The sequence below is a fragment of the Protopterus annectens genome, chromosome 11.part0 (assembly GCF_019279795.1).
Source record: "Protopterus annectens isolate FY-2018-M chromosome 11.part0, PAN1.0, whole genome shotgun sequence".
Lineage (NCBI taxonomy): Eukaryota > Metazoa > Chordata > Ceratodontiformes > Protopteridae > Protopterus > Protopterus annectens.
This window is the reverse complement of record NC_056745.1, coordinates 1,547,928,052-1,547,954,111: the sequence shown is the minus strand read 5'-3', so window position 1 is coordinate 1,547,954,111 and position 26,060 is coordinate 1,547,928,052. Positions and strand designations below refer to the sequence as shown.

At 45.1% G+C, this 26,060-nt stretch overlaps 1 protein-coding gene across 1 annotated transcript in view; it reads right to left on the bottom strand.

Annotated features, from left to right (window-relative positions):
* GDI2 (GDP dissociation inhibitor 2) overlaps positions 1-26,060 on the bottom strand; it is a 771,636-nt gene that overhangs the window by 403,515 nt on the left and 342,061 nt on the right. The window contains 3 exon segments of the mRNA XM_044088823.1: positions 6,033-6,040; positions 13,586-13,605; positions 15,676-15,800. Coding sequence (XP_043944758.1) covers positions 6,033-6,040; positions 13,586-13,605; positions 15,676-15,800 — 153 coding nt within the window.

The window sequence follows — 26,060 nt, the reverse complement described above, 5'->3', positions numbered from 1 at the left end:
CCAAAAATCCTAGCTAACCTTGGATACTCATTCCTCAAAAAATTATAAAGTTCTTCAGTTATACGATTATCTAACAGGTATTCTTCTAATATTAGATCTATTCTGTGATGTCCAATATTTATCTGATTTATGGAAATTTCTTCATAATTCTCTGAATTAAACAGAATGTCTTGAATTGCCTTATTATAATTTTCTGAATCAAAGATAACTATACCCCCCTCCCTTGTCTGGTAATGGCGTCAGCTGCATGCTTTATACCCCTGACTACCTGACATCATAGAAGAAGAGACAGCAACTGATGCAGGACCCAAGACTTTGATAATCAGGCCGACTGAAGGCTATCTGCAAGCAGATAACCCAAATGTAATAATGACTGCAACAGTGAAACACGAATAACATCCCCTGAATGCTTCCAAAATTTGAGTCGGGCAAGACATCTAAGATGGTTTCCCCTACAAGCAGAGATTTGTGAATTCTTTGTTAAAACAAAAATTCATTAGGTGGCAAGATTACTTTAACATCTATCTTTTCTAGGTTAAGTGATACGCTTTGCATGTACCGCAGAATTGGACACATTCCTAGGCTCACAGGTAATTACTAGACTAACCAGCCCAGGACTTTTTTTTTAAAGCCTAGTCATGCTTCAAGGGTGAAAAACAAACCCCGTGACTCGTGTCTGTAATGTACACCTTACCCATCATGCTAACCCCCCCCCCCCCCAGTCAAGTCGCTGGACATCACTTTTATGATGGCGCAGAACATTAAAGTGCTCATTTACCAGGCATGTATGTTAAGTGTCTTCTTTCTACTCCCTTTCTTTCTAAAGTTTGGTATTTGTTAGATATACCTAGACCTACTGCAATAGTAATCTAATAATGAACATAGCACAGTTCTGCAAAAAGGTTTGAATAAAACACGTACAGTGTACACATTCCCTTCTCTCCCTTTCTTTCCTCCTTACAGTTTCTTTTACCAGGGTGGGGGACTGCCATCTTCACCTAGTTTCCTAGCACATACTTTTGGTTACAAGGTTCTAGTCTCCCCCTTTTTCTTTTATAATGGATCACTCGAGCACTAACGATGTACAGGGGTGGTTGAAGGTTCCCCAAAACTTTGGAAGCTGGTCGGAGGTTCACTCCTTAGCATGATGCATTCCATCTAATTTAGATTACTGCAGCAGTGATCTAGAGATGAACATCCAGTGCTGCAAGGCCAGAAAGGAGTAAAATCAATATTTCTGGCCTGTCCTCCATAAGCTTCTGAATGATCCTGGAAAGCATGAAATTGGTTGAAAAGTACACAGCAGTAGACCAGTCCAATCCAAAAAGACAGTAGCAACAGCTCAAGTGTTTTTGTGCTGGGCTCTGGAGCAACATTTCTGTAGTTGTATTTTGTATGGAGAAGAGGTCTCTGGAGAGGTACACCTGAGCAGTATCCATTTATGGTGGTTTGCAAAAGTCCTGTTTAAACTTCTTACCGAATGAGTTCTTCTGAGCTTGTATCCGTCACAAACTTAGTTCTCATCCGATACAGAGCACTGCTAGTATCTGCTTCCAGTTGGGCCACCTACTGGTTACAACAGTTCCTCTGGAACCATTGGAGTTCTCTCATATGAAGCTTAGCTAGGGGAGCCATCAGAATTGTGGAAGTTATGTGGTTTAGTATGCTCAGAGTTTATTTTTCTGCCATGCTCTTGAGCACAGTTGTCATACACTGTACTTCTACCAAACAGAAGACTGTCTTATGCAAAATAGTTTCCAGAAGGGCCACCATGGGAGCCACTTCATTGTCAGATTTGACTTGTGTGAATCCTAGCGACAATAGGGTCCTCTGCATCTCCTCTAAGGTTTGGGCCTGATTCAGTTAATTCAAGGATGAATACATACTGAAACCCTTGGTTTTTGCAGTGAGCTATCACTGTGGCCATGCAAGTTATAAATAACACTGGCAAAGTAGCCGTAAATGGCAAGGATGTAAACTGGTAATGGACCTCCTCCCACACACAATCTGAAGACCTTCCTGTGACTCCTGAAGACACAGTCATCCTTGAGGTCTATGTCAACTCTGAGACTAAGGGTTTAACAGGGAAAAGTGCCTGTCAAGTTGCACTACATTTTGATATCTGAAGGAATGAGTTTAGTTTTAAGCCATTCAAAATGGATCCCAAAGGCCTACCTTTGCTTGGAACTAGGAGCAAAGTGAAGTAAAAAGTTATGCAATTACCAAAATTATATCTGTGTTGTCCATTTTCATTCTTCCTCAGCCATTGGCTTTGGAACAGAACCTTAGATCTGACTCTCATATTAATATAACCTGTGGCAAACTCTCGAGCTGCTCCCTACCCATAATGCACCAACCCCCAACATAACTCGGATGTTGTTTGCTACATGACATAAGCAAGATATATTAGAATAATGTTCCTAACAAAGGAAACCAACATCTGGTGCTCCATAAAGACTGTCTTCATAACATCTCATTCTTCCAGAAGTCCGTGAAGACAAAGGTTGGGGTTGGTGGGCAGGGAGTTAAAGAATAAAAATGGACAACAAAGATAAAACATTCTGCTGAGTACATAACTATCTGATTATGTCAATTTTCATTCATTCCTCAACCACTGGGACAGAATCCCCAGCTACCAAAGTCTGCTCTTCCCCTTGACACCAGATTAATTTGTAAGGAAAGTATGAGGATTAGCCCAAGTAGCAGCTGCACATACCTCATCCATGGAATGAATGGATAAAATACTGATGAGGTTTTCACAGATCTAGTACAGTGGGCTATTATACCTGCAAAGGATATAAATAACTGATCAGACTTCTCACCTCTTCTGTTCTGTGTAAGCAGAAACACAGCCACCTTAGGAAGGAAGGGTTGCTTCTTAATGTCACCCTATCCTTATGGAAAATCAAGTGAGGAGCGTTAGAGGATAACATTTGACGTTTTGAAATTTTTCTGCTAGAGGTAATAGTCACTAGAAATATTGTTTTCCAGGTCAGAAGCTTAACGCATTTTCCTGCTGATTCAAAGGGGGGAATGGATTAAAACCTGCAGAAGTAAGATTCAACTCCCATGGAAGAGTAGGATCTTCACAAAGTGGTCTAGGTAAGATATGCAAGGCCTTCCTAACCGGTACTATTTTTAGAGGCTAGGGAAGAATCGTCAGCCCTTATATGAAAGTTATAAATTGCTGCTAATTGAACATTAATGGTAGAAGAGCTAGCTCCTTTACTGAAAGCTTCTGCCAAAAACTCTAGGCCACTGTGTAGTGGCTGAAAAAGGACCTATACATTTTTGATGTGCCCAACAAACAAATCTCTTGTTTACTTTTGCAAATTTTCCTACTATAAGCTTTACAGGAAGAAAAAAGTATAGATGTACAGGTGACAACAGCATAGGCTGTCCAGCTATTTTCGGAAGTGGAGAAACCATACTGTTACCGCTTGAGGTTCTGAGGCCAGTAAGGTGCAATAAGGATGACTTTGCTCTTTAACCTTGCAGCTTTCTGTAGAAACTTGGGAATCAGAGTTGGTGGATAATCATAAAGACTAGAGAGCCACTTATGGAACAGAGCGTCCCTCGGTGATTCTCCCGGTAGGGGACAAGGGCAGAAAAGCTGCTGCACTTGTTTAGGGGAGAGAGAAAAAGATCACAGCAAGGGTGGCTCCACTGATGGAAAATCACTTGCATCTGTTTCATGTTGCGAGACCACTTGTAAGGTAGGAGAATGGACTGCCCAATTTGTCTACTTCCCCATTGGACTTCCCTGGAATGTGAGTTGCTATCAGAAAGTGGCTGGATGAGATCGCCCATTGCACACACAGAGTGCTTCTCGACATTAAAGGTAAGATCTAGTTCCTCCTTGTTTGTTGATGTACAAAACTACCAACATAGTCTGCTTGAATCACAACTGTCCCCAAAGGTAGAACATCGTGAAAAGCTTGCAATGCTAAAAAACACCGCTCATCTCCAGGACATTTATATGCAAACCGGCCTCTTCAAGGGATCAAATCACGTTGAACCATTTTTGCCAGGAAGAGTCTCCCCCCAATCTGGGATGCATCCATGGTCATTATGTCCTTGGGTTGAGGGAGAGTGAGCGGTCTGGCCTTGTAGAACCTGACCTTATCCATCAAAGATCTCTCTTGCATAATTGTGTGATCCTCATTTGAGCTGACATACGCTGAGGAATTGACAGAGATATTACCATCCGCTGAAGAATTCTCATATGAAATCTTGCCAGGGAGACAATTATGGCTGCTGATAGTGACCCCAATGCTTGAATCAACTGGCTGAAATTTTGATGCTGTGAACAATTTTCATGACCTGGAATCTCATTGTCTGAACTCTGGCTAGGGGACGTGAAGCTGTTGCAGATACTGTATTGAAAACTGCTCCTATGAACTCTCTCAGATGGTTGCAACTGAGATTTGTTGTAATTTACTGCAATTCCTAGAATGGAGCAAGTTTGGGAGTACCTGGTCTCACGATTATGAATAGATGCCTGGTTGGAGCGGTGATGAGCCAGTTGTCTAAATACGGCAATACTCCAAAATCCCTGTAGTCTCAAGTGAGCTCCCACCACTGCCATGTATTTGAACACCCTGGGGGCTGTGGTGAGAACAAAGGGCAAGGCTCTGAACTGGTAATGCCTCCCAGCCGGAAGCATTAAGAACCTTCTGGACAGCCTGTTCATTTTTATGAAATAGTATGCATTCTTGAAAGTCTATTAAGCACATCCAATCATCGTTGCCTAGAAAAGGTAGGATGGACTGAACCGCGACCATCAGAAACTTTGAATGTTGAAATGACTTGTTCAATTTGCAGAGATCCAGAATTGGTCGCCAGTTCCCCATTTTCTTTGGCGCTACGAAGAATCTTGAGTAAGGTCCGGATTCTCTATGGTTTGGTGGGATCTACTGGAAAACTTTTCTAGCAGCTACTGCAGCTTTCCTCCGACTGGGTGGAACATGGGAAAAGTACAGTTTTGTACCTACCATAAATGTAGATGTCCGAGAGGTATGCATCTGCAGTCCTAACATATGGGTTGTCCTGCCTCAGCCAGCCCTTCGGTCGGCCAGATTCCAAAGTCTGGGTCTGGCCTCGGCTGATGTCGCACTTCACCCGACGTCATAGCTGCTGTTAATTGGGTATAAAGGCATCAGCCGACGCCATTTTCCTCAGTGTTTCTTGCCCCAGATGTCAGGTGCCCTCTAGGAAGGCTAAATTTGGATAAATGCAAATGATTCCAAACAGTAGATAGCAAACAAAAATAAACATGTATATACATATATACAAACAAATACACCATAATAGATTCCCCCAGCTAGCTACAAGATGGGCAAATACCCTAAGAGTACCACAGAGGGGAAGGAGGGTGGGTAATCCTGACTGCAGATGCATACCTCTTGGACATCTACATTTATGGTAGGTACAAAACTGTACTATGTCCTTCAAGGATGCATCTGCAGTCCTAACATATGGGTAGAATACCATAGCCAAACTGGGGGAGGAGGCACTAAGATGATTATGGTGTAGTTAAGATCCCTTGCAAAACAGCAGTTGCAAAACCTGCTCGGGATCTGGAGTATAAAGGTAGATTATAATGCTTGGCAAATGTATGCACGGAGCTCCAAGTAGCCGCTTCTAAAATGTCTTTGGTAGCCACTCCTCGTAGGAAAGCTGTAGTAGTGGCTGTAGCCCTTGTGGAGTGAGGTCTGATGTTTTCTGGAGTTGCCTTTCCATGAAAAGAGTAACAAAATCTAATGCAATTTCCTATCCATTTTGAGATTGTCTGTTTTGAAATTGCTTTTCCTTCCATTCCTGTTGCATATGCTACCAGAAGCTGGTCAGTTTTTCTATTGTTCTTGGTTCTGTCCAGATAGTAGCGCAATTGCCTGTGCACATCCAAGGTATGTAGTAGTCTTTCCCCCCTGTTCTGTGGGTTGGGGAAGAATGTTGGTAGGTGGATTGCTTGGTTCAGTGATACCCTGGAGACCACCTTTGGCATAAAAGTAGGGTTAGTTCTCAAGGACACTCTATCCTGATGGAAGATAAGGAAGGGTTGCACTGCCATTAATGCCTGTAATTCAGAAACCCTTCTTGCTGAAGTGATTGCAAGCAGGAAAGCAGTTTTCCAAGATAAGAACTGTAATTCTGCTGTTGCTGCTGGTTCAAAGGGGAAGTGTTAACTTTTCCAGCACAAAGTTAAGGTCCCATGTAGGCAAAGGTGGCTTCCTTGGAGGCTTTACATTTTTAATTCCTCTCAGAAACTGCCTGAGTACAGGATGAGAGAAGACTGGAGGATCCATGTTGTATTCTGCTGAAATTGCTGATGCATGAATCTTAATGGAGGAGTAAGACAGGCCATTGTGGAAAAGTTCTGCTAAGTATTCCAGGATGTTAGCTATGTTTGCTAAGGATACATTTTCTCCTTTTGCTGCACTCCAAATGAGGTATCTTTTCCATTTGGCTGAATAAGTCTTCCTTGTGGAGGGTCTGCGAGCCTCCAGGATAATGTCTTTAACCCTCTGAGATAAATCTGGGTTATTTTGCTTTATGTAATATTCCAAGCAGCTAGCTGCAGTGTTTTCAAGTTTGGATGTAGGATCTTGTAGTTGTTCTGTGTTAGCAGTAAAGGAACTAGAGGTAGAGGCCATGCATGTGTCCGAGACATACTCTTCAGTAGCGGGTACCAATGCTGCCTCGGCCAGTCTGGCGCTATCAGGATGATCCTTGGGTGATCTTCTTTGATCTTCAGTAGCACTTTGTGCATCAAAGGAAGAGGTGGGAATGCATATGCTGTCAGGTTTTCCCAACTGAAGGATAGGGAGTCCACCTTCCAAGCGAGTGGGTGGTATTGTCCTTGTGCAGAATTTCCTCAATTGGTGGTTGTGTGGGGATGCGAACAGGTCTATTTCTGGTAGTCCCCATTTCTTTGTAATGGATTTGAAGATGTCTGGATGCAGCATCCATTCGTGGGCATCCGTGGTAGTTCTGCTTAAGGTGTCTGCTAGTATATGGCTTGGGCGAGGTTTGTGGAAAGGCAGTCCTCTGTTCAACTGACAGGCCTGAGCCCACCACAGGAATTCTTGTTTCAGGCATGGAATTATTGGAATCTGGGCTTCTAGACTGTGCTTGTGTTGAGACCATATATTCCTTAGGTACCATTGCAACTTCCTCATATGCAGCCTGGCATGTGGAATCAGTATTATGCAGGATGCCATGTAACCCAGGGCTTGCAGGACTTTCCTTGCTGTAAGCTGGTTCTGTGTTGTTAATGCCATGAAATAGAGTGGTAGTTGCTTTTGCTTTTCTGCTGTGAGAAATGCCATCTGATTTGAAGTGTCCAGTTCTGCACCCAAGAATGTTATCCTTTGGGATGGTACCAGCCTTGACTTTTTCATGTTGACTGTGTATCCCAGGGCTTGCAGTAGTTGTATAACCTTTTCCAAATCTTTTGTTAATTTGGACTTGTTGTCCGCTTGTATTAGGCAGTCGTCCAGGTATGGATAAATCTGAATTCCCTGAAGCCTGCAATGAGCAATTACTGATGCCAGGCATTTCGTGAATACTCTGGGCGCAGTAGATAAGCCAAAGGGCAATGCTGAGAATTGATAATGCTCTGATCCTGCAAGAAATCTGAGGTATCTTCTGCAAACTGGTCGTATAGGGACGTGCAGGTATGCCTCCTTGAGATCTAGAGTCACCAGCCAAGACTCCTTGCCCAGCATGGGAAGAAGTTGCTGTAGGGTCAGCATTTTGAATTTTGGAACAATGAGATATGTATTCAAAGCGGACAGGTCGAGAATAGGCCTCCATTGGTTTTCTTTCCTTGGTACCAGGAAAAGTCTGGAGTAAAATCCTTGTCCTTGTTCTATAGGCGGTACCTTTTCTATAGCTCTCATCTGTAGTAAGTGGTTGATTTGTCCTAGAGCGTTTGTTTTTTGGTTGGGTGGTAGGTTTGGCATTCCTCTCTTTTTTGGTAGAGTGTGGAAGTGAAACCTGTAGCCTTTGTCTATTGTCTGTAAAATCCATTTGTCTCCTGTAATGTAATGCCAGTTTACGGAAAATAAGGCTAGCTTTCCGCCTAAGGGTGCTTCCAGTTGTTCCCTGGTAGGCGGTATCAGAGTCAAGTCATTGTGTCTGTCCTGTGGAAGTGGTAGTAGCTGGATCTGTGGCAGTACTTCTCTGGTTGTTAGGCTGCCACTGACATTCCCTGTAGGCACCTCTGGATTGACCTCTGCCTCTTGGGCGCCTATTTCTGCCTCTCTGAGCTCTGGAGGTCTCTGGAAAGGACCAATTCTTCGAAGGCCAATTTCTACTAAACCTCGGAGGCTGGACCTGTAAGAAATCCTTGACTGTTTGGACAGATTTTGCTTTTTCTTCCACCTTCTTTAGCACTTGCTGTTCAGGGGAGCCAAACAAACTTTGTTTCTCCATGGGAGCATCTAGGAGCTTTGACTTTACATGGTCTGGTAAGGATTGCTCTTTTAACCATGCATGCCTTCTGATCACTGTTCCAGTCATAGCTGATCTAAAGGAAGCCTCCAGTGCATCATAGCCGCAATTTTAAGGAATGATTACTGACCTGCTGAGTGTTATGTACCAAATCCTGAAGGGACTTACAGTCTATAGGTTCAGGAGAGGACAGTTTTTTATTTAGCTGGTCTAACAAAAATTCCTGATACTGAATCATGTGGAATTGACAGTTTAAGGCCCTAGCCAAAAGAGTAGCAGAAGTATAAACTTTTTTACCCCATCTCTCTAATGCTCTAGATTCTCTTTCAGAGGGGAGGGGTTTTTTGGCAGAGGTAGCTGCTACAGCTTTGGGGCCCTGTGAAATGGTTTCAGGATCAGCAATAGGAGCCTTATACAAGTGAAAGTGCGTGTCCGGGACCCTGTCATCTCTGTCGGGCTTAGCAGGGGCCGGGGGAAGAGAGTCAGGGGCAGTACAGGCATCATTAAATGCATCATCCACAACTGTTAGTACTGGAGGAATGGCTAAAGGCCTATGCTGTGGTAAATGTAAAAAGGTCCTTAGCCTTTTCCTTGAATCTGAAAAATCCTGTCCCTGCCATTGAAATTGCTCTCTCATAGCATGTAAGTTTCCCCAAAAGAAAATTCCTCAGGAGGGGAGGCAGAAGGAATGGAGTCTTCTGCATCAGAATCCTCATAAGGAGAATAAGGGCCTTCTGGAGGATTTGAATTTTCTGAATCATCCGAGGAATAGTCTGTAGAAACTGGATCCGGGGGCTCTGCTCTAGGCCTCTTCTCTGGAGGGGGTTGAGAGGCCCTGTCTGGGTGAGGTTGGGATCCCCTGATCAAAGAAATGAGATCCTCAGCCAGGCTGAGCATTTGTGAACTAGAGGTAGGCCTGTGCGAGGGGGTTTTAGCAGGCAAGGCCTTAGAAGATTTAGCTGCTTTAGCCCTAGAAAAAGCCTTGATAGACAAAGATGGAGGGGGCCTAGCAGCTCCACGTGCAGGAGTAGATATGTCTAAAGGAATAGTATCTGATAAATCCTGGGTGCCTGCTACAGCAGGAGAAATTTCAGTAGCAGATTCGGCCATGCTGTGTGAGGCCTCGGCTGTCGGACGCATTCTTTCGGCCAAAGGAAGAACCGAGGACTCTGTTTCAGCCGAAACCGAGACACTTGCGGTTGGCTTAACCATGTTTTCGGCCGAAACCGCGGACCACGAGTGTCGGTCCTTTCCCTTACGCTTTTTGGCTAATTGTGAAGTCGGAGTCTCCGACGGCATTTTGTAAGCAAAAGCGGGACCAAAAAACTCCTCTGCAAACTCCGACCGACGTCTAAGTGTCCGTCGGTTGAAGGAAGCACAGGCTAGACAAGCTGATACGTCGTGGTCTGGGCCTAAACAAGGCAGGCAGTAAGAGTGGAAATCCTTATGAGGTATTTGTTTCCCACAAGTTAAACAATTTACTTTTTCTGACATCGGCTGAGGCAAGAAAGAGTCCCCAACGGGGTACTTAGCTTTTTAGAAGTCTTCGGTAGTAGAAATCTCTGGATCTGACCGACCGGCACTTGCGAACAGCTTCTGCTTCGGGCACCGCGCGGCAAGAAAGACCGAGGAAAATGGCGTTGGCTGATGCCTTTATACCCAATTAACAGCAGCTATGACGTCGGGTGAAGTGCGACATCAGCCGAGGCCAGACCCAGACTTTGGAATCTGGCCGACCGAAGGGCTGCCTGAGGCAGGACAACCCATATGTTAGGACTGCAGATGCATCCTTGAAGGACATCTTTTGAGAGGATGGGGTGGAAGGGAACGAATTACATAACCTCTGGAAATAATCCTCTGCACCCATGTATCTTCTATATTCAGCCAGACTCGCTGGTGCAGGGATAAACAACCCCCGATTGTCTCCAGAGGGGGACAATTGGACCTCCTTTCAAGAGTGCTGGTAGGGCCCTGTCAGAGAACGTCTCTCTAGACCCATGGTTTTGCAGGCCACCTCTGCCAAGTGGGTGGCTTCTTCCATTAGCGCCCCCCCCCCTCTGCCTCTGAGGGAGCCATCTCCACATGGATCTTGGAAAGGACCCAGAAAGTTTTTGAATCACATTTTCCATCCCCTTTGTTGGTTCCTAAGAAGGTCCTTTGAGGAGTCAAAAAACATACTCCTACAAGAAAGCGTCTTACCATCTTTTTCACACCTGGACAGTGTCTCCCTCACTTTGGGGCCAAATAAGGAAGATCCGTCCAAAGGGAGCAGTGACGAAAGAAGACTTGAAGGGCTCTGCAAAATCACACAAGCACATCCAGGCAGTGCATCCTTATTGAGATGACTGAACCCACCAATTCTGAGGTACCCTCAGCTGCATGAGGGATAAGCCTCAAGGACGAAATTGAAATGGGCTGAAGGGATGCCAACTGGGAGGCTACCGAAGCTAAAGTCTTGCCAGTAGAGGTCCCTGAAAGAGTATTTGACAGTTTTAGCAAATCTCTTTGCAACTTAGTGAAATGTGCCAAATAGTTCAGTGACCTAAGAGCAAAAGTCGCTGAAGTGTACGTGCAAAGCCCCAGACACAATGTTTGAGGGATGAACAGTGGAACTTTGTTTCGCAAGTTCCTTCCTCATGGCCTTTGCCACAACCATAACATCGGATACTCCCTTGCTCCAGAATTTCCTTCCAGTCAGTGGTGCCATAATTCGGTCTGGTCTCTTATGGGTAGGTTGAACCACATCAGATGCCTTCCATGCCTGCTGAGAGATCAAATTAATGAGCTCATTAGTAGGTGCAATTACCCCCAGGAGGTAGATGAGCCAGATCTAAATGCCTCCAGAACACAGATTACTTCAGAGAAGGATTTTGGGAGAACCAACCACCTCGTTTGAGGATATCTAGAATGTCTCTCCAAATGAGACAATTTCAGGTAGTGATCTAGGCCTGAGGGGCAGAGATCTTCCTTGTAGGGATCTGTCTCTTCTGTGATAGATTCCTGTAGGGAATGTAAGTGACTCCTTTTGCACACACTCTTCCAGGGTACTTACTCAGTGGAATGCTCTGGGGAAGTTTTGGAAGAAATGGTAATACCCTGCTGGGTAGCCTGCAGAGGTTGGACTGACTTGTCCCTGTGAAGTCGAATGTCAAGTCTCAAGGAGCAGAAATGCCAAAGATGTTGAAGGAAGATCTAAGGGGAAAGACCTGTCCAGCTAAAGCAGAGAACTCTCTCCACTACCTCAAAGGCAAACCGCTCTGGGGAGAAGGAAGCTGATGGAGCTGAGAAACCCATGCTTCCTCTTCAGCGGCTTTGTCTGCCCTGAAGGCAAGCCATCAGAGGCAGGGGGGGATGTCCAAAGCTGAGGCTCTGAGGGGCAGAGATAGCTCCAAAAACTTCAGTCTCTACTCCAACACTTTGGATCCAAGCAGGATGCTATGGTTCTGAGAGCCACATGGTAACTAACTCGTTGGAGCCTGGGTGCTCAAAAAACCCTCTGATCCAAGGACACGATTCTCCTCTGATCCAATTCAGAGAGACTCCGCAAACTCAGATCCAAGGACTCTGAAGCAAAGTGTCAAATCAGAGAAGCAGACACTGGAGGGGTAGAGCTGGCCAAGACTTGTCGACCTGAAGGGGTAGGGAAACAGGGGAGCCCCCACCTGTTATCTGTACCGAGTGAAACGTCATCATTCTATCCATATCAGCTTTGGTAAAACTCCTGGAAGGACAAGATGAAGCAACGGACAGCGACTTGGAACAGCTTCTCTCTAGGAAGGGAAAAGGGACCCTGGGCAGCACTGTGTCTAAGGAAGGACAGTATCGGGTCTGAGGGAATGATTTGATCTGACATTCTGATGAGGACATTTTAGGGGATCCTACTGAAATCTTCAAGCTGGAAGGCTTCAGATCTGACCTAAATTTCTTTATGGTGGCCCTGATGAGGATGAGTCAAAGATCCAGACTTGTTTGGGGACTTTTTGAAGCCTGCTTAGAGGGGATCTTACTGGGATGAACCCCAAATATGGCTTCCGAAAAAGTAGTAGGCAGTAGTCCCCATCAACTTAATACACCAACAGTTTAACAGGAAAGATGTTACAGATAGAGAAATGTTATATACTTCAATTTTAAAATTTTAAGAAATGAAAAAAAAAATCCAACAATGTTATTCGAAAAATACACTAAGTGTAGAAAGGGGGGAGGGAGAAAGTAGTTCAAATAAACTTTCCCCCTCTGTAGTGATCTCCAAGTTGGTACATTTGAATACTTACCATGGATGTACTAGGACTGCCTCCTGCAAACCCCCCCAACTTTTGACATGCTTGAGATAGACCATTTGGGTTTGATCATCATTTGTATTTTAAATGTTCTGACATTTGGGCTTAAAGCCTTAAATACATTAAAAGGTTGGTGCAGTCAACTGCTCACTGTTAGCAAGAGAGTCCTTAAGAACCCCCCCCCCCACCTTCCTCTATCCTCTTGCTAAGACCTTTTATCTGGGTTTCTTTACTTTGGCTCCAAATTATCTGGGTTTCTTTACTTTGGCTCCAAAGTCCTGCCTCCAATAAAAAGGTGCCTGCTCAGATGGACAATTCTGGCTGTACACAAGTGGGGAGACTCTGCCTAATGAATCATTCCTCAAGCTTTGCTATCACATTCTCAGAAAGGGAAGAGTCTTCAGCCACAAGTGTCTTAATAAGCAACCCTCAGCTACAGTCCTGGGTGCTGCACCCACAGCATCATACCAACCGTTCAAGGCACACAACACCAAACCACTGGTATTTTTTAACCTGGTTCACAAAGGTCATCTTGATTCTGTCCTGTACCCCACACACAAGATTTCACAAGCTGTTTGAGGATGTGATCCTGATATTTTATGATATGGGTCTGGCCTCTAGTGTTCCAAAGGTCAATGTAGCTTCTACCCATCTTTAGCAATCTATATGCCCCATTGTAAGGGAAGTGCTGCACTCTGGTACCAGTCTTGCTAGGCAAGCTGATGCCAGTGACATAGGAGTCTGGGTCTGCAAAACAGTTAAAGAAATTTGAGGGAGAACTGGACCCTATAAAACAGGTAAAGCCTCTTGCATTAGAGGGTTGGGGTGTCACCTTCATGGACTACAGGAACAGATACCAGTTTAGGAGGACCTTATCCCAGACATTTTAAAGCCATCTCCTGGGAAACAGGGGCCTTATGCTTGTACCCGAAACAGCCTTGCATGAATCTCCAAATGGCAGGTCTTCTGGGGATGAGCCAGATGCCATGTCTAACTGAGACAAGAAAATTGAGAGTCTTGATCTACAGTCCAGTTTACCTCCTCTCCTTACCAGTGGAGTCAGAATCTCTCTCACAAGAGACCTAAATCTGCTGGGAGGTCACACACTCAACTAAAGGCTTTCCTTGCTTCAGTTTAGCTCAGTCCTAAAAGGCAGGGAGAGGGAGTAGGAGGGCCCACCCAGTGACATTTCAGATTAGGTGGCTGCAGCTCTGAAGGGGGCCTCTGATTTAAATGTTTACATCATAAGGAGCCTGATGGGTGTACATATGGCTAGTATTAGGTTTTAGTATGGTAGACGTCCTCCTAATGGTAGTCCATTGCAGGAGACTCGAGCTCTTACATTCCCACTCATGTGCTTGGGCCAAAGATATGGAAGCCTCCAAATGTACATTAATGGTCTTTGCCATATCAGACACCAGGATTAAAGTCGGTAGGATTGCCTATCTTGAGGCTGGCATCCACAGATGCAGGGTACCTTCTAGAGGTGTCAGACATGGAGGGATACCTTTACTTCTCCCTAAAATTCTCTGCTTTTCTGAGGGGACATCTGCTATACTAGGTTGTGGGGCAAATGAAATAAGGAAACTACGGCAAAGCTTTGCTTGGGTGAGGAAGGATGAACTTCCTTCTTATTCTTTAAAGTGCTGACAACACAAAGCAAAGTATCAACATATCAACCTAGGTTGTTCATATTCATCATAAAAAACTTTATAAAATTAATCTGCCTCCTACAAGGTTATTTACTGTGTTTGACTACAGCACCTCAACATGTGTGGACTGACATGTAGACATCTACACAATTATTCAACAGAAGAACACAAAAAAAGTATAATCTTATGAAAATGACAACTTAACATCCCCAAGGGGTGCTTACCTGCTTATGCTTCAACCAGAGGCCTAGACTGACGGACTAAAAGACACCAACAATAACAGTACATTCGCTGGTTCATAGGTTTACTAGGCATAAGTTCCAGGAGACCACTGAGGAGCCAAACCCAATTCCCAATTGTGCCAGAGCATTTACAAATTTCTCAACTTCTCAGTCACACAGTAGGCAAAGGGAAGCTGAGGACTTTCAACCCTGGACTACAGGAAGTGGCATATTAAGAGTTCATAGCTTCAATCCTCTGTGCAAATTGTCAGCCACAGAGCAGGAACGTTGACATGAGTAGATGCCACTTGCACTTGATATGTCAGTACACCATAGGTGAAACTGACATCAGCCCAGCCAGGGAGGAAGGGAGATCAGTGCTGAAAATCTGTATGAGCAAGGTCTTCTGTGTGCAGCAGACTTTTCTAAGTGATGACTGCAGCAGTGATATACATGAAAAAACATCTGAATGGTTCTTCCTCAGCTGCAGTACGGAAAAGCAGACCTCACACATTGCAATATGCACAGAATTCCTAGATTTTCTTTGGAGATAATGTAACATTGTGGGATGCAAAGGTATTGGTAAGAAAGCTACTTTGCTTTTTATTACTGTGGGAAGTTGCTTATTGAAATGTTCGTCTTTCGGCTTTTCCAGGTTAGGGGTCGCCACAGCGGAACTCCAGTCCGCTAATAATTGGCAGTAGATTTTCACGAACACCGAGGTGCCAGCTCAATGTCCAACCTTCAACGAAGGCACGCCCATTTATGCATGTCTTTCGAACACCACCCAACCGGGGGGAGGACATGCAGACTCCACACAGAAGGCACTCCCCACACTCCAGCAGAGAATCAAAGGGAGAACCTCTTGCTGTGAGTCAACAACGCTACTGCTGCACCACCGGCTTGCTGACATACCAATGCATAAACTGCTTTAGAAAGCTGATAGTGATCCATTTAGCAGCACATTTTAGCATTATACTCCTCTAAAACAATCCAAAAGCAGATCGTTAATTGAAAATCTTTTCCCTGCATAATTCAATGGATATTTTTCAGTCTTGTACAAAGAACATACTTAAGCAATACAGAACCATACCTCTCCTTCTGATTTTACTCCAACCACTCTTCCCTGTTCCATAACAATTTCTTCAATTGGTTTGTTTAACATGTAGGTACCTCCATAAATGGCACTTAACCTGCAATGAACAAAAGTAGTCTGGCTCATAAAATGAACGGCTGATCAAAGTAAATATTTAAAAAGTGACACATTCCTTGCTTAACACAATTATGCCTTTATATAGAACTACGGGGAAAGTGCAAAGTTTTACAATCAGGTATAAATTATAAGTTAAATACTCACTGTAACTAGGCACTTGTGCTGTCCACTTTCATTCTTCAGCACACAGGTTCAGATCTGATCCTCTGATTTGACCTGGCTGCATACTCCTAACTTCAGATCCAACTCTCAAGCTCCCCCCTCTACCCATAATTCCGGAGGTAAAAGGGATGAGCTAAGCTAGAGAGTCTGTTGCCATAAAGGCCCCTATAGCTAGACAAAGACAGGAATAGCCAATAAAAAAGAAGGGCTCAAACCAAAGTTCCAAAAACACAGTCCAAGAGATTTTTCCAGAAGATTTAAGGATGGTGGATGGATGGATGGGAGGGAAAGAATTAAAACGGACAGCACAGATGGCCTAGTTATGGCGAGTACAACATAACTTTTAAACCTGATGACATCCTTTTCATTCTTCAACACATGGGACAGAGTCCACAGCTGCAGCAACCTTGGGTAGCACTCACAGAAGGATATTCCAGAGTAACGCCGAACCACAGGAGGCTCTACTTCTAGATAAGATCCAAATTTGTAACGAGCAACAAAGGTATGAGCACTGGACTATGTGGCTGCTGCACAAATATCAATAGAAGTTCTTGACCAAAAAGCAAAAGCAGCAGCCATGGATCTGGTTAATGAGCTTTGGGTGGTTTTAGTAGGGAATGCCAGATCCAAGAAATACAATCAGTAATCCATTTGATTAAGTGACCTTAGAAACTGGGAAACCCAGCCTTTTTGGTGAAAAGGAAACAGCTAAATCAGATTTTTTCTGATTTGTTTCGCCTTGTGACGATAAAAGCACAACTGGGTGCACATCAAAGAGATGAAGCATGTATTCTACTTAATTTGAAAAATTTGGGAAGATGACTAGTAAAAAATCAAGTTATGCACTCCATGTTGGTAGTCCATCTCACCCTTCATTTTTACATATGGGTTCGGAACCGATCCTCTGCTCCAACTCGGCCGATTTACAAGCTCAAAGACTTCTGGTTGGCTCGTGGCTAAGCAGGTATCCCATAGTGCACCAGTACAAACCAAAGAGCTTGTTTGCTGCTCACTAGAAGAAAAAACCATAACAGACAAACCAATACTAAAGCCTCTCCAACCAAAGATAACCAAATTATCATAATCTCCACATCTTCCAGGATGGGGGCAGAAGGGCAGGTTGGTAAAAATGAAGGGTGAGATGGACTACCAACATGGAACATTATGGTGAGTACATAACTTCTTTATGTTGTGTAGTCCAATCTCATCTTCATTTTTACATATGGGACAGCAACCCTAGCTTCTTACTCTTGGGTGGCTCACTGGAAAATACTCCAAAGCACCGTGGAGCCAAAGGATGCTCTACCCCTGGAAGCTAAATCCAATTGGTAATGTGTAATAAAAGTGTGAGGGGTAGCCCACGTAGCTGCTGCACAAATATTATCAAGTGGGACCCTGGCTTGAATGGCTGGAGAGGTACACAGCGACCTGGTAGAATGAGCCTTGATCCTGCAGGATAAAGGTCTGCCCTCAGAACTGTAGATAAAGGCTATGCAACTGGAAATCCAGTTAGATAGTGTCACTTTAGAAAATGGTAAGCCCAATCTGGAGTCAGAAAAGGAAATGAACAGTTGATCTGATTTCCTAAATTCCTTGGTCCGCTGTAAATAAAAACGTAGTTGTCTATGAACATCCAGCTGATGAAAACGTTATTCAGCTGCATTACAGTGATTAGGGAAGAAAACTGGGAGTTCTATGGACTGATTTAAGGTAGCAGGGGAACAAACTTTGGGGACAAAAGAGAGATTAGTACGCAGTGACACCCTGTCTTTGTGAAAGATCAAATAAGGTGGCTTAACAAACCAGGCTTGTAGCTCCGATACCAGTCTAGCTGACATAATAGCTACCAAAAACGATCTTCCAAGACAAAAATTTCAATGAAGATGAGTGGGAAGGTTCAAACGGGGAAGAAGTCAGTTTGGACAACACAAAACTTAAATCCCAAGAAGCCACAGGTTCTTGCAGCGGTGGTCTCACTAGAGTGGCTCCTTTCAAAAAGGTCTTGCACAGCTTATGAGACATTAAATTGGTATCCGGAAACCCTAAGTGAAAATGAGAAATTGCCACCAATTGGACTCTGATAGTGGCAGTGACAGATTCTTGCTGGAAAAGCTCGGAGAGAAATTCCAAAATCGCAGGGATAGAAGCAGTGTAGGGATCTACATTAATTTTCTGTGCCTAAATCTTTTCCATTTACTGCCACACAGCCTCCTAGTCGAAGGTTTATGGGAGGACATAAGAATATGTGATACTGAGGATGATGCATCATGAAGCCTGACTAGGGATGGAAATGGAGCAGCCACACTGTCAATTTGAGGGTGCGGATTGAGGGATGCAACAAACCTGACATGTGAGTCATCAGATCTGGAGCTGGGTCCAGGATCCAAGGATAGTCCAGGAGAAGAGGCTTGAGGAATAGGAACCAGACCTGACGAGGCCAGCAAGGAGCAATGAGGATCAACTTGCTTCCCAGCCGACTGGCTTTCTGAATTACTTTGGAAATGGAGGAAAGGCATACAGAAGTCCCATGGGCAAATCGTGAGCCAGAGCGTCTCCGGGTGTCTTCCCCGAAAAGGGAAGGAGGGAAAAATAGCTGCTGCATTTGGCATTGACTGGACTGGCAAAAAAGTCACAGCAAGGCTGTCCCCATTTTCGGAAAATCTGTTCTGCTGTTTCCTGTTTCAGAGACCACTCGTGAGGCAGTAGAATCGCCCTGCTGAGCTTGTCGGCCATCATGTTGGTCATCCCTGGAATGTGTGTTGCAACCAGAAAGTGCTGGGAAGAAATCGCCCATTCCCAAGCTCGCATGGCCCCTCGACAGTGTGGGTAAGATCTGGTACCACCCTGTTTGTTGATATACCAAACTACCGACATGCTGTCTGATTGTATCGCAATAGTTCCTACAGGAAGAAGGTCTTGAAGTGCTTGCAATGCCAGAAGCACCACCCTCATCTCCAGAACATTGATATGTAGGTGAGCCTCGTGTTCTTGCCATGTGCCTTGGACAGTCCTGCGGAAATAATGCCCCCCCACCCGTTCTGGGAGGCATCCATGGTCACAGTAGCAATGGGTTGGGCAGGAACAAAGGGGACGCCTGTGATCAACTGGCTGGGAGCTATTCACCAAAGAAGGCCCTTCTTGCATGATTCGGTCAGCAGGATAGGATGACTGAGGGAGATATTGGAAGGACCATTGGGAAGACAGAAAACACTGGAGAATTTGTATGGGCAACCTGGCTAATGGTACTAATAGAACGGTGGAAGCCATAGCCCCGAGGAGCTGAAGAACCCACTTTGCTTCGACCTTCCGCAACAGGAGAAAGCGTTGAATTTGAGAGATTAAGTTTTGTGCCCTTTCGGCGGGGAGATGAACTGTCATGTTCACTGTGTCTACCTCTGCGCCTATAAAAATCACAGATTGGGAAAAATCTGCATTATATTGCCCTCTCAATTTATGGAGATCCTTAATGGAGCAGAAAATTGAATAGTGGCGTCCCTCTTTTGGAGGGGTAGATGCCTGGTGGGGGGCGGTCAGGAGGCAGCTGTCCAAATACGGAAACATCTGGAATCCCTGACGTCTCAGGTGAGCTGCCACTACTGCCATGCATTTGGTGACCACCCTGGGGGCTGTGGTGAGACCAAAGGGCAGAGCACGAAACTGATAGTGACTGGCTCCCAAACAGAAGCGTAGATGGCTCCTGGACGCCTTGTCCATTTTTATGTGGTAGTAGGCATCTTGGAGATCTAGAGAGCACATCCAGTAGTCTTTCCCTAACAACGGGAGTATCGACTACAGTGCTACCACCCGAAACTTGTTCTTCACGGATTCGTTTAATCTGCTGAGGTCCAATATTGGCCTCCAACCTCCGGTTCGTTTTGGTACTAAAAGAACCTGGAGTAAGTCCCGGATCCTATCTGGTCTGCTGGGATGGACTGGATGAATCGTTTTAAGAGCAACATGTTGATCTCCACAGTTGCTTGATTCCCTGTGATTGGGTGGTACATCTGGGATCTTCTTGGGAACAAACGGTGGACAGGAAAAGGGTATGATATAGCCTCTGGTAACAACTCTTTGTATCCAGAGGCCTGGCTAAAATATCACTCAAGACAAGTGGGTACAAAGAAATGCGACCCCCAACTGGCCCCAGAGAAATGCAGTCGGGCCCCCACATCAGGAGTGCTGATAAGGCCGTCCCCGAAAGGAATCACGGCCTTGCTGGTATTGTGGACGACCCCTGCATCTAGGGCGACGTCTCTCATTTCCTCCTCCTCCTCTGCCTCTGAAGGAGGGTTCACCTTGTGTGTCCGGAAAGATGCTCTGGGACTTTCTGAACCACATTCTGCTGCCCCCTTTGACCTTTGGGGTATGGTCAAGAGGGAAACTTACTCCCACGGCAGAAAGCGTCTTTCCTTCTTGCTCACACTGAGTGAGCATATCCTTCACCTTAGAACTAAACAATGAGAAACCATCAAATGGGGCATTGGTGAAAGTAGACTTGAACAGTTCCACAAAATTACACAAATGCATCCAGGACCGACTCCTCAGGGCAACTCCTGAACCCGCTGCTCTACTCGCTCAATCAGCGGCATAGGAGATGAGCTACATGGAGGAGTTAACTACAGAATTTAAGGTGGACAACTGAGCAGAAATCTCGTCCGGGACACCCTCAGTACACACACCTTGTATAGAATCTCCTAACTCCTTGAGTAGATCCCTCTGCAATCTCGTGGAGTGAGAGTTCAATGATCGAAGGGTAAATGCCGCTGAACTAAAGATACGCTTCCCAAATCTGTCCATCTGTCAAGAATCCTTGTTTGGCGGTTGAACAGAGGAAGTCTCCGCCAGCTCCTTCTTTATGGCCACTGCCACCACCATGGCATCTACAGGAACGCCCTTAGACAAAAACTCTCTACCAGGAGGGGCAGACAGAAACTTATTAGGTCTCCTGGGGAATGGCTCCGCAGCATCAGGAGTATCCCACACCTTTCGACTAAGTAGATCCATCAGTTCGTCAAAAGGTGGAGAAACCAGAGAGGCAGAAGGTTGAGACCCGAAAGCCTTCAGGTACACAGACTCATCAGAAGAATTGATAGTGGGCCAGTCGCACCTCTGCTTAAGGATCTCCAAGATTTCCACAAAGGAGACATCAGAGGACAACTTGGGGGAACCCTTCTGACTCCTCGAGGTCAGTGTCCGATTTCAAAGACTCATCCTGGGAGTCAACATGCTTCCTCTTACATAACCTCTTCCGGGGAGGCTCCTCGAAAGGACATTCAGAGGAGGCCTCAGAAGAGTGGGGGCCACCAGCCGATGGTTCCTGAGGCTGAGGGTCTCTGCTGTCTCTGGAGAGAGTAGGGGCTGAGACCGAAGTGGGTGCTCTCAACTGGTACCACTGGTAGGAGCTGGAGAATGAGACAGCATGCTCATCATCTCAAACGCCAACCTCTCCGGCTCGGAAGACCTCCTCTGCTCCGAAGAGACAAAGGTTGACATGGTGGATGCAGGGTCCGAGCTCACCCCGGCCGACGCACCAAGAAGCAGGCTCGGAACCAAAGATAATCAATTCCAACCCTCACTGTCGGCGCTGACAGGAGAGCTTTGGTCCCTGGACACGACTGACGGCACCGAGCGTGTCGGAGCCAAACCCGGCTCCAAAGCAGCGACAAAGGGAGCTGGAACCGATAGTTCCTCTGGTGGCACCAAGCACTCCGGCTCCGAAGGGCCAACATGGCTCGGAGAAGGAATAGCAGCCGAGGGCAAAGCTGGATTGGGTGGCTCCGGATCCGACTGGGTTGGAGCCAACAATTTTGGTAAAGCAGACTACTTCAAGAGTCTCAACACTACCCTCTCCACTCCACATCTTCTTCCAAAAGGCTCCTGGGAAGACATAGTAGGGGATCTTGACCTAGGGGTCACTGGAGACTTCAGTAACATGGAAACCGGTAGGGAATTGACAGACCAGTTCAGAGTAGCAGATTCAACTGCGGATTCAATCTGTTTAGAGGTCTGCTCCGAAACACTTGGAACCGACTCTTCGGCTCCAAAGGCTGTGGAGTCGAGGAGGCAGATTTTGCCTGTTTAGGAGGCGGCTCCGAGACACCAGCTGGTGCCGGAGAAGGCCTTTTTGAAGATTTAGATTTGCCAGACTTGGAGGAAGCCGAAGAACTGGATAGAGCTTCCTCAAAGGATGGTTTTAGTAGACCCTTGAGTAGAAGCTTGTTCTTTCTCTCCTGTAACACCCTAGGAGAGAAAGTATGGCAGAACAAGCACAATTCCTGCAAGTGGATGGCCCCCTAAACAGTAGAGACAGCTACTATGGCCATCCGTTAAAGACATCTTTTGGGAGCATTTCATGTACTACTTAAAACCTGAAGGTTTGAGCTCCTTACTTTCCTTAGACATTACTACATACACACACACACACACCACACACACACACACCACACACACACACACCACACACCACACACACCACACACCACACACAACACACACACACACAACACACACACACACAACACACACACACACACAACACACACACACACTACACACACACACTACACTACACACACACACTACACTACACACACACACTACACACACACACACTACACACACACACACACACACACACACTACACACACACACTACACACACACACTACACACACACACTACACACACACACACACACACACTACACACACACTACACACACACACACACACACACACACACACACACACACACACACACACTACACACACACACACACACACACACACACACACACACACACACACACACACACACACACACACACACACACACACACACACACACACACACACACACACACACACACACACACACACATACACACACACACACACACACACTACACACACACACACACACACACTACACACACTACACACACTACACACACTACACACACTACACACACACCACCCAGGAAAGGAAGGGGAGAGGACTAGGTCCTCTAACTAAAACGGGCCTAGACCTACAAAAGGAAATACCATGAGGACTAGGTCATCTAGCTTAAACTGGCCTAGCCCAGTGGAAAGAAAGCTAGGTCTTCTAATTTAAACAGACCAGAAAAGAGAAAAACTCACGCACAGAAGCTGAATGACTATTTAGTAAAAATGTAATAACTATTGTAGTAGGGAAGAAAATTCCAACCCTAAGTAATTAACAAGCAGATCCCCGCCAAAAATACAATCACTGTCAAAAGGAGACCAAATAAAGGTCAGAAATAACAGGAGCCCCTGTTAACTACCAGCGGAAAACAACCAAAAACTAACTACCTGAAAGAAAAAAACAAGGCGCAATGGCGCCTACAAGGAACTCTAAACTGGCACACAGGATACCTGATTAACAAGTTTAAACTAAGATTGCACCAAAAGGGCAAACAACTGCCTAGAATAATAGCAACCCTAACACAATATAAACTCTAATACTATATACGTAAATAGAAAGAATTTGAAACTTAGCCAGAGCCAAGAGAAGCACAAAAGAACTTGACACGGCAAACTAGATCTGGGGTTTGTACTGGTGCACTATGGGATACCTGCTTAGCCACGAGCCAACCAGAATTCTTCAAGCTTGTAAATCGGCAGAGTCGGAGCCAAGGATCGGCTCCGAACCCATATGTAAAAATGAAGGTGAGATTGGACTACACAACATTGAATTGATTGGTCAATAACAGATTCAGAGGCAACTTAGGTAAAAAAAAAAAAAAAAAAAAAAAAAAAAAAAAAAGCTTCTTGTCCATAAGGTAACTATCTTTATGGAAACTAATGTAAGGGGTCTTTGAAGGGAGAGAGTATGGAGTTCAGATGTCCTATTTGCAAAAGTAATGACCACTAAGACTACTTTTTATTTTCCTCATGGAAAACAAAGTAATCCGTTTTCGCTGAAGGTTCAAAAGGTTTCTGAGTTGCTTTGTAACACAATGGTCAGATCCTGGGGTGGGGGGGGGGGGTGGGGGGTGAAGGATCCCTTATTGGTGGCCTAAGAAAAATGCCTTTTAGAAATACTTTGCATAATTTGGAAGAAGGCAAGGAATAAGTGGTCTCCTATATGACAATTACAGATGGCTACTAATTATAACTTAATCGTAGAAAAACTAGCTCCTTTAAAAAGAACTGCCAAAAAATTCAAGTACTGTATAAACTGGAGCAGAAAAAGGATCACCCTCATTTTTCAAGGTCAAAGGGAGAATCTTTTCTACTTGCTCTTATAAACTTTCTTTGCAGTCTCTTTATGAAGATGAAATAATTGTACATATTGGGAAATAAAGTCTGGGCTGTCATTTCTGGAAGTGGAGAAATAGTGTGGTTAGTCTGAGGGCCTGGATACTGGAATCTGATTCCTGATGGATACGAGAGAAGATCCAGAGATGGCTCCAGTATCCATGGAGGATAACTAAGATGGGACCACAGAAAGGGGAACCATACCTGTTGAGGCAAAAGGTGGTATTGAAGATGACTGAACTCTAGTCCATTTGCTTTCTGTAGAAATATGGAAATCAAGGGAAAAGGGGGATAAGCATAAAGACCATAGGGCCAGACTTGGACTACAGCATCTCTTGGTGACTCTCCCCCTGAGGGGGGGGGGGGGGCAAAGTACCTGCTGCACTTGTGGGGGGATGCAAACAGTTCGCAGTAAGGATGGCTCCAGCGATGGAAAATCCTTTCCATCACAGACTGAGATCACTCGTTAGGTATCAGAATGGATCAGCTTAATTTGTCTGCCAACTGCACTGCAAGGCAGTCTGAGGAGATCGCCCATTCCCACACACAAAGGATGTTGAAGAACAGACCACTGAACAGCTAGAGTGTCCACTGAAGGACACACAAATAAGAGTGTTAAAGGAAACTGCACAATGTCTGTGGATCCTAGTGCCTGAAGAACTGATCTGGCTGGGAAAATGGATGGGAGATAAGCAGATGGACCGGATTCCTGAGGGTAGATGCAAGATGAATTGGTAGTGATGCTATCTGTGGTGTTGTATTCAGATGTGTACCAATGAGCATCAGGCTCTGGACTAGTGTCAAGTTTGATATGGCATAATTTGTTATCCCCAGTAACTGACAAATCTGGAGCAAATACCCGCTGGACTGTTGGAGGGGGAGGTAAGGAGCCAGGCATCCAGATATGGAAACACTCAATCCTTTGAGTCTCAGATGAGCAGCTACCACTGCCATGCATTTGGAAGACTCCCTGGGAGTTGTGGCGAGTCCAAAAAGCAGGGCTCTGAATTGGTAATAACTGACCCCTAGCCAAAATTTCTTCTGTATTGTGCGTCTATTTAATGTGATAGTACGCATCCTGAAGATCTATGGAGCACATCCAATCATCCTTCTGAAGAAATGGCAGAATGGACTGAATTGACACTATTCGGAATTAAGATTATGTTACATACTGGTTCAAATTACTTGAGATCCAAAATTGGTCTGAAGTTCCCAGTCTTTCTGGATACTAACAAGAAATGCAAGTTATGAATCCTATTTGGGCTGGTGGGACCTTGGATGATTCTTCTCTTAACAGTTTTTGAATTTTTTGTGCAGCCACTTTGCTCTGACTGGGTGAAAAGTTAAAGTTTCTTCCTTTTGTGAAAAGGAAATTGGAAAAATGGAATGGAATAACCTCTGGAAATTATTTTTAGCACCCAGGAATCTTACGTTTGCCCAGGCGTCTGGGTGCAAGGATAATTGTTCCCAACTACCTCCAGAATTGGACAGTCAGGCAGTACATAAGGAGCACTGGAAGGGTCTGTCAGGCAAAGAATACCAGAAATGCTGGTTTTGCGGGCCTCTGCAGCGACGTCCCTCAGTGAACTTCCTCCTCTGCCTCTGGAGCAGTTGTCCCCATGCAGATCTTAGAAAGGTCCCAGAGATTTTCAGAACAATATTTTCTTACTACTTCACACCTTCTTGGAAAAAGTTCATTGAGAAGTAGAAAACTTAACTCCCATGGTAGACAAGAGTCTTTCCTTCCTGTTCGCTGCAAGTAAGTCTCTCTTACTGATGGCCCCAATAAGGATGCGCCA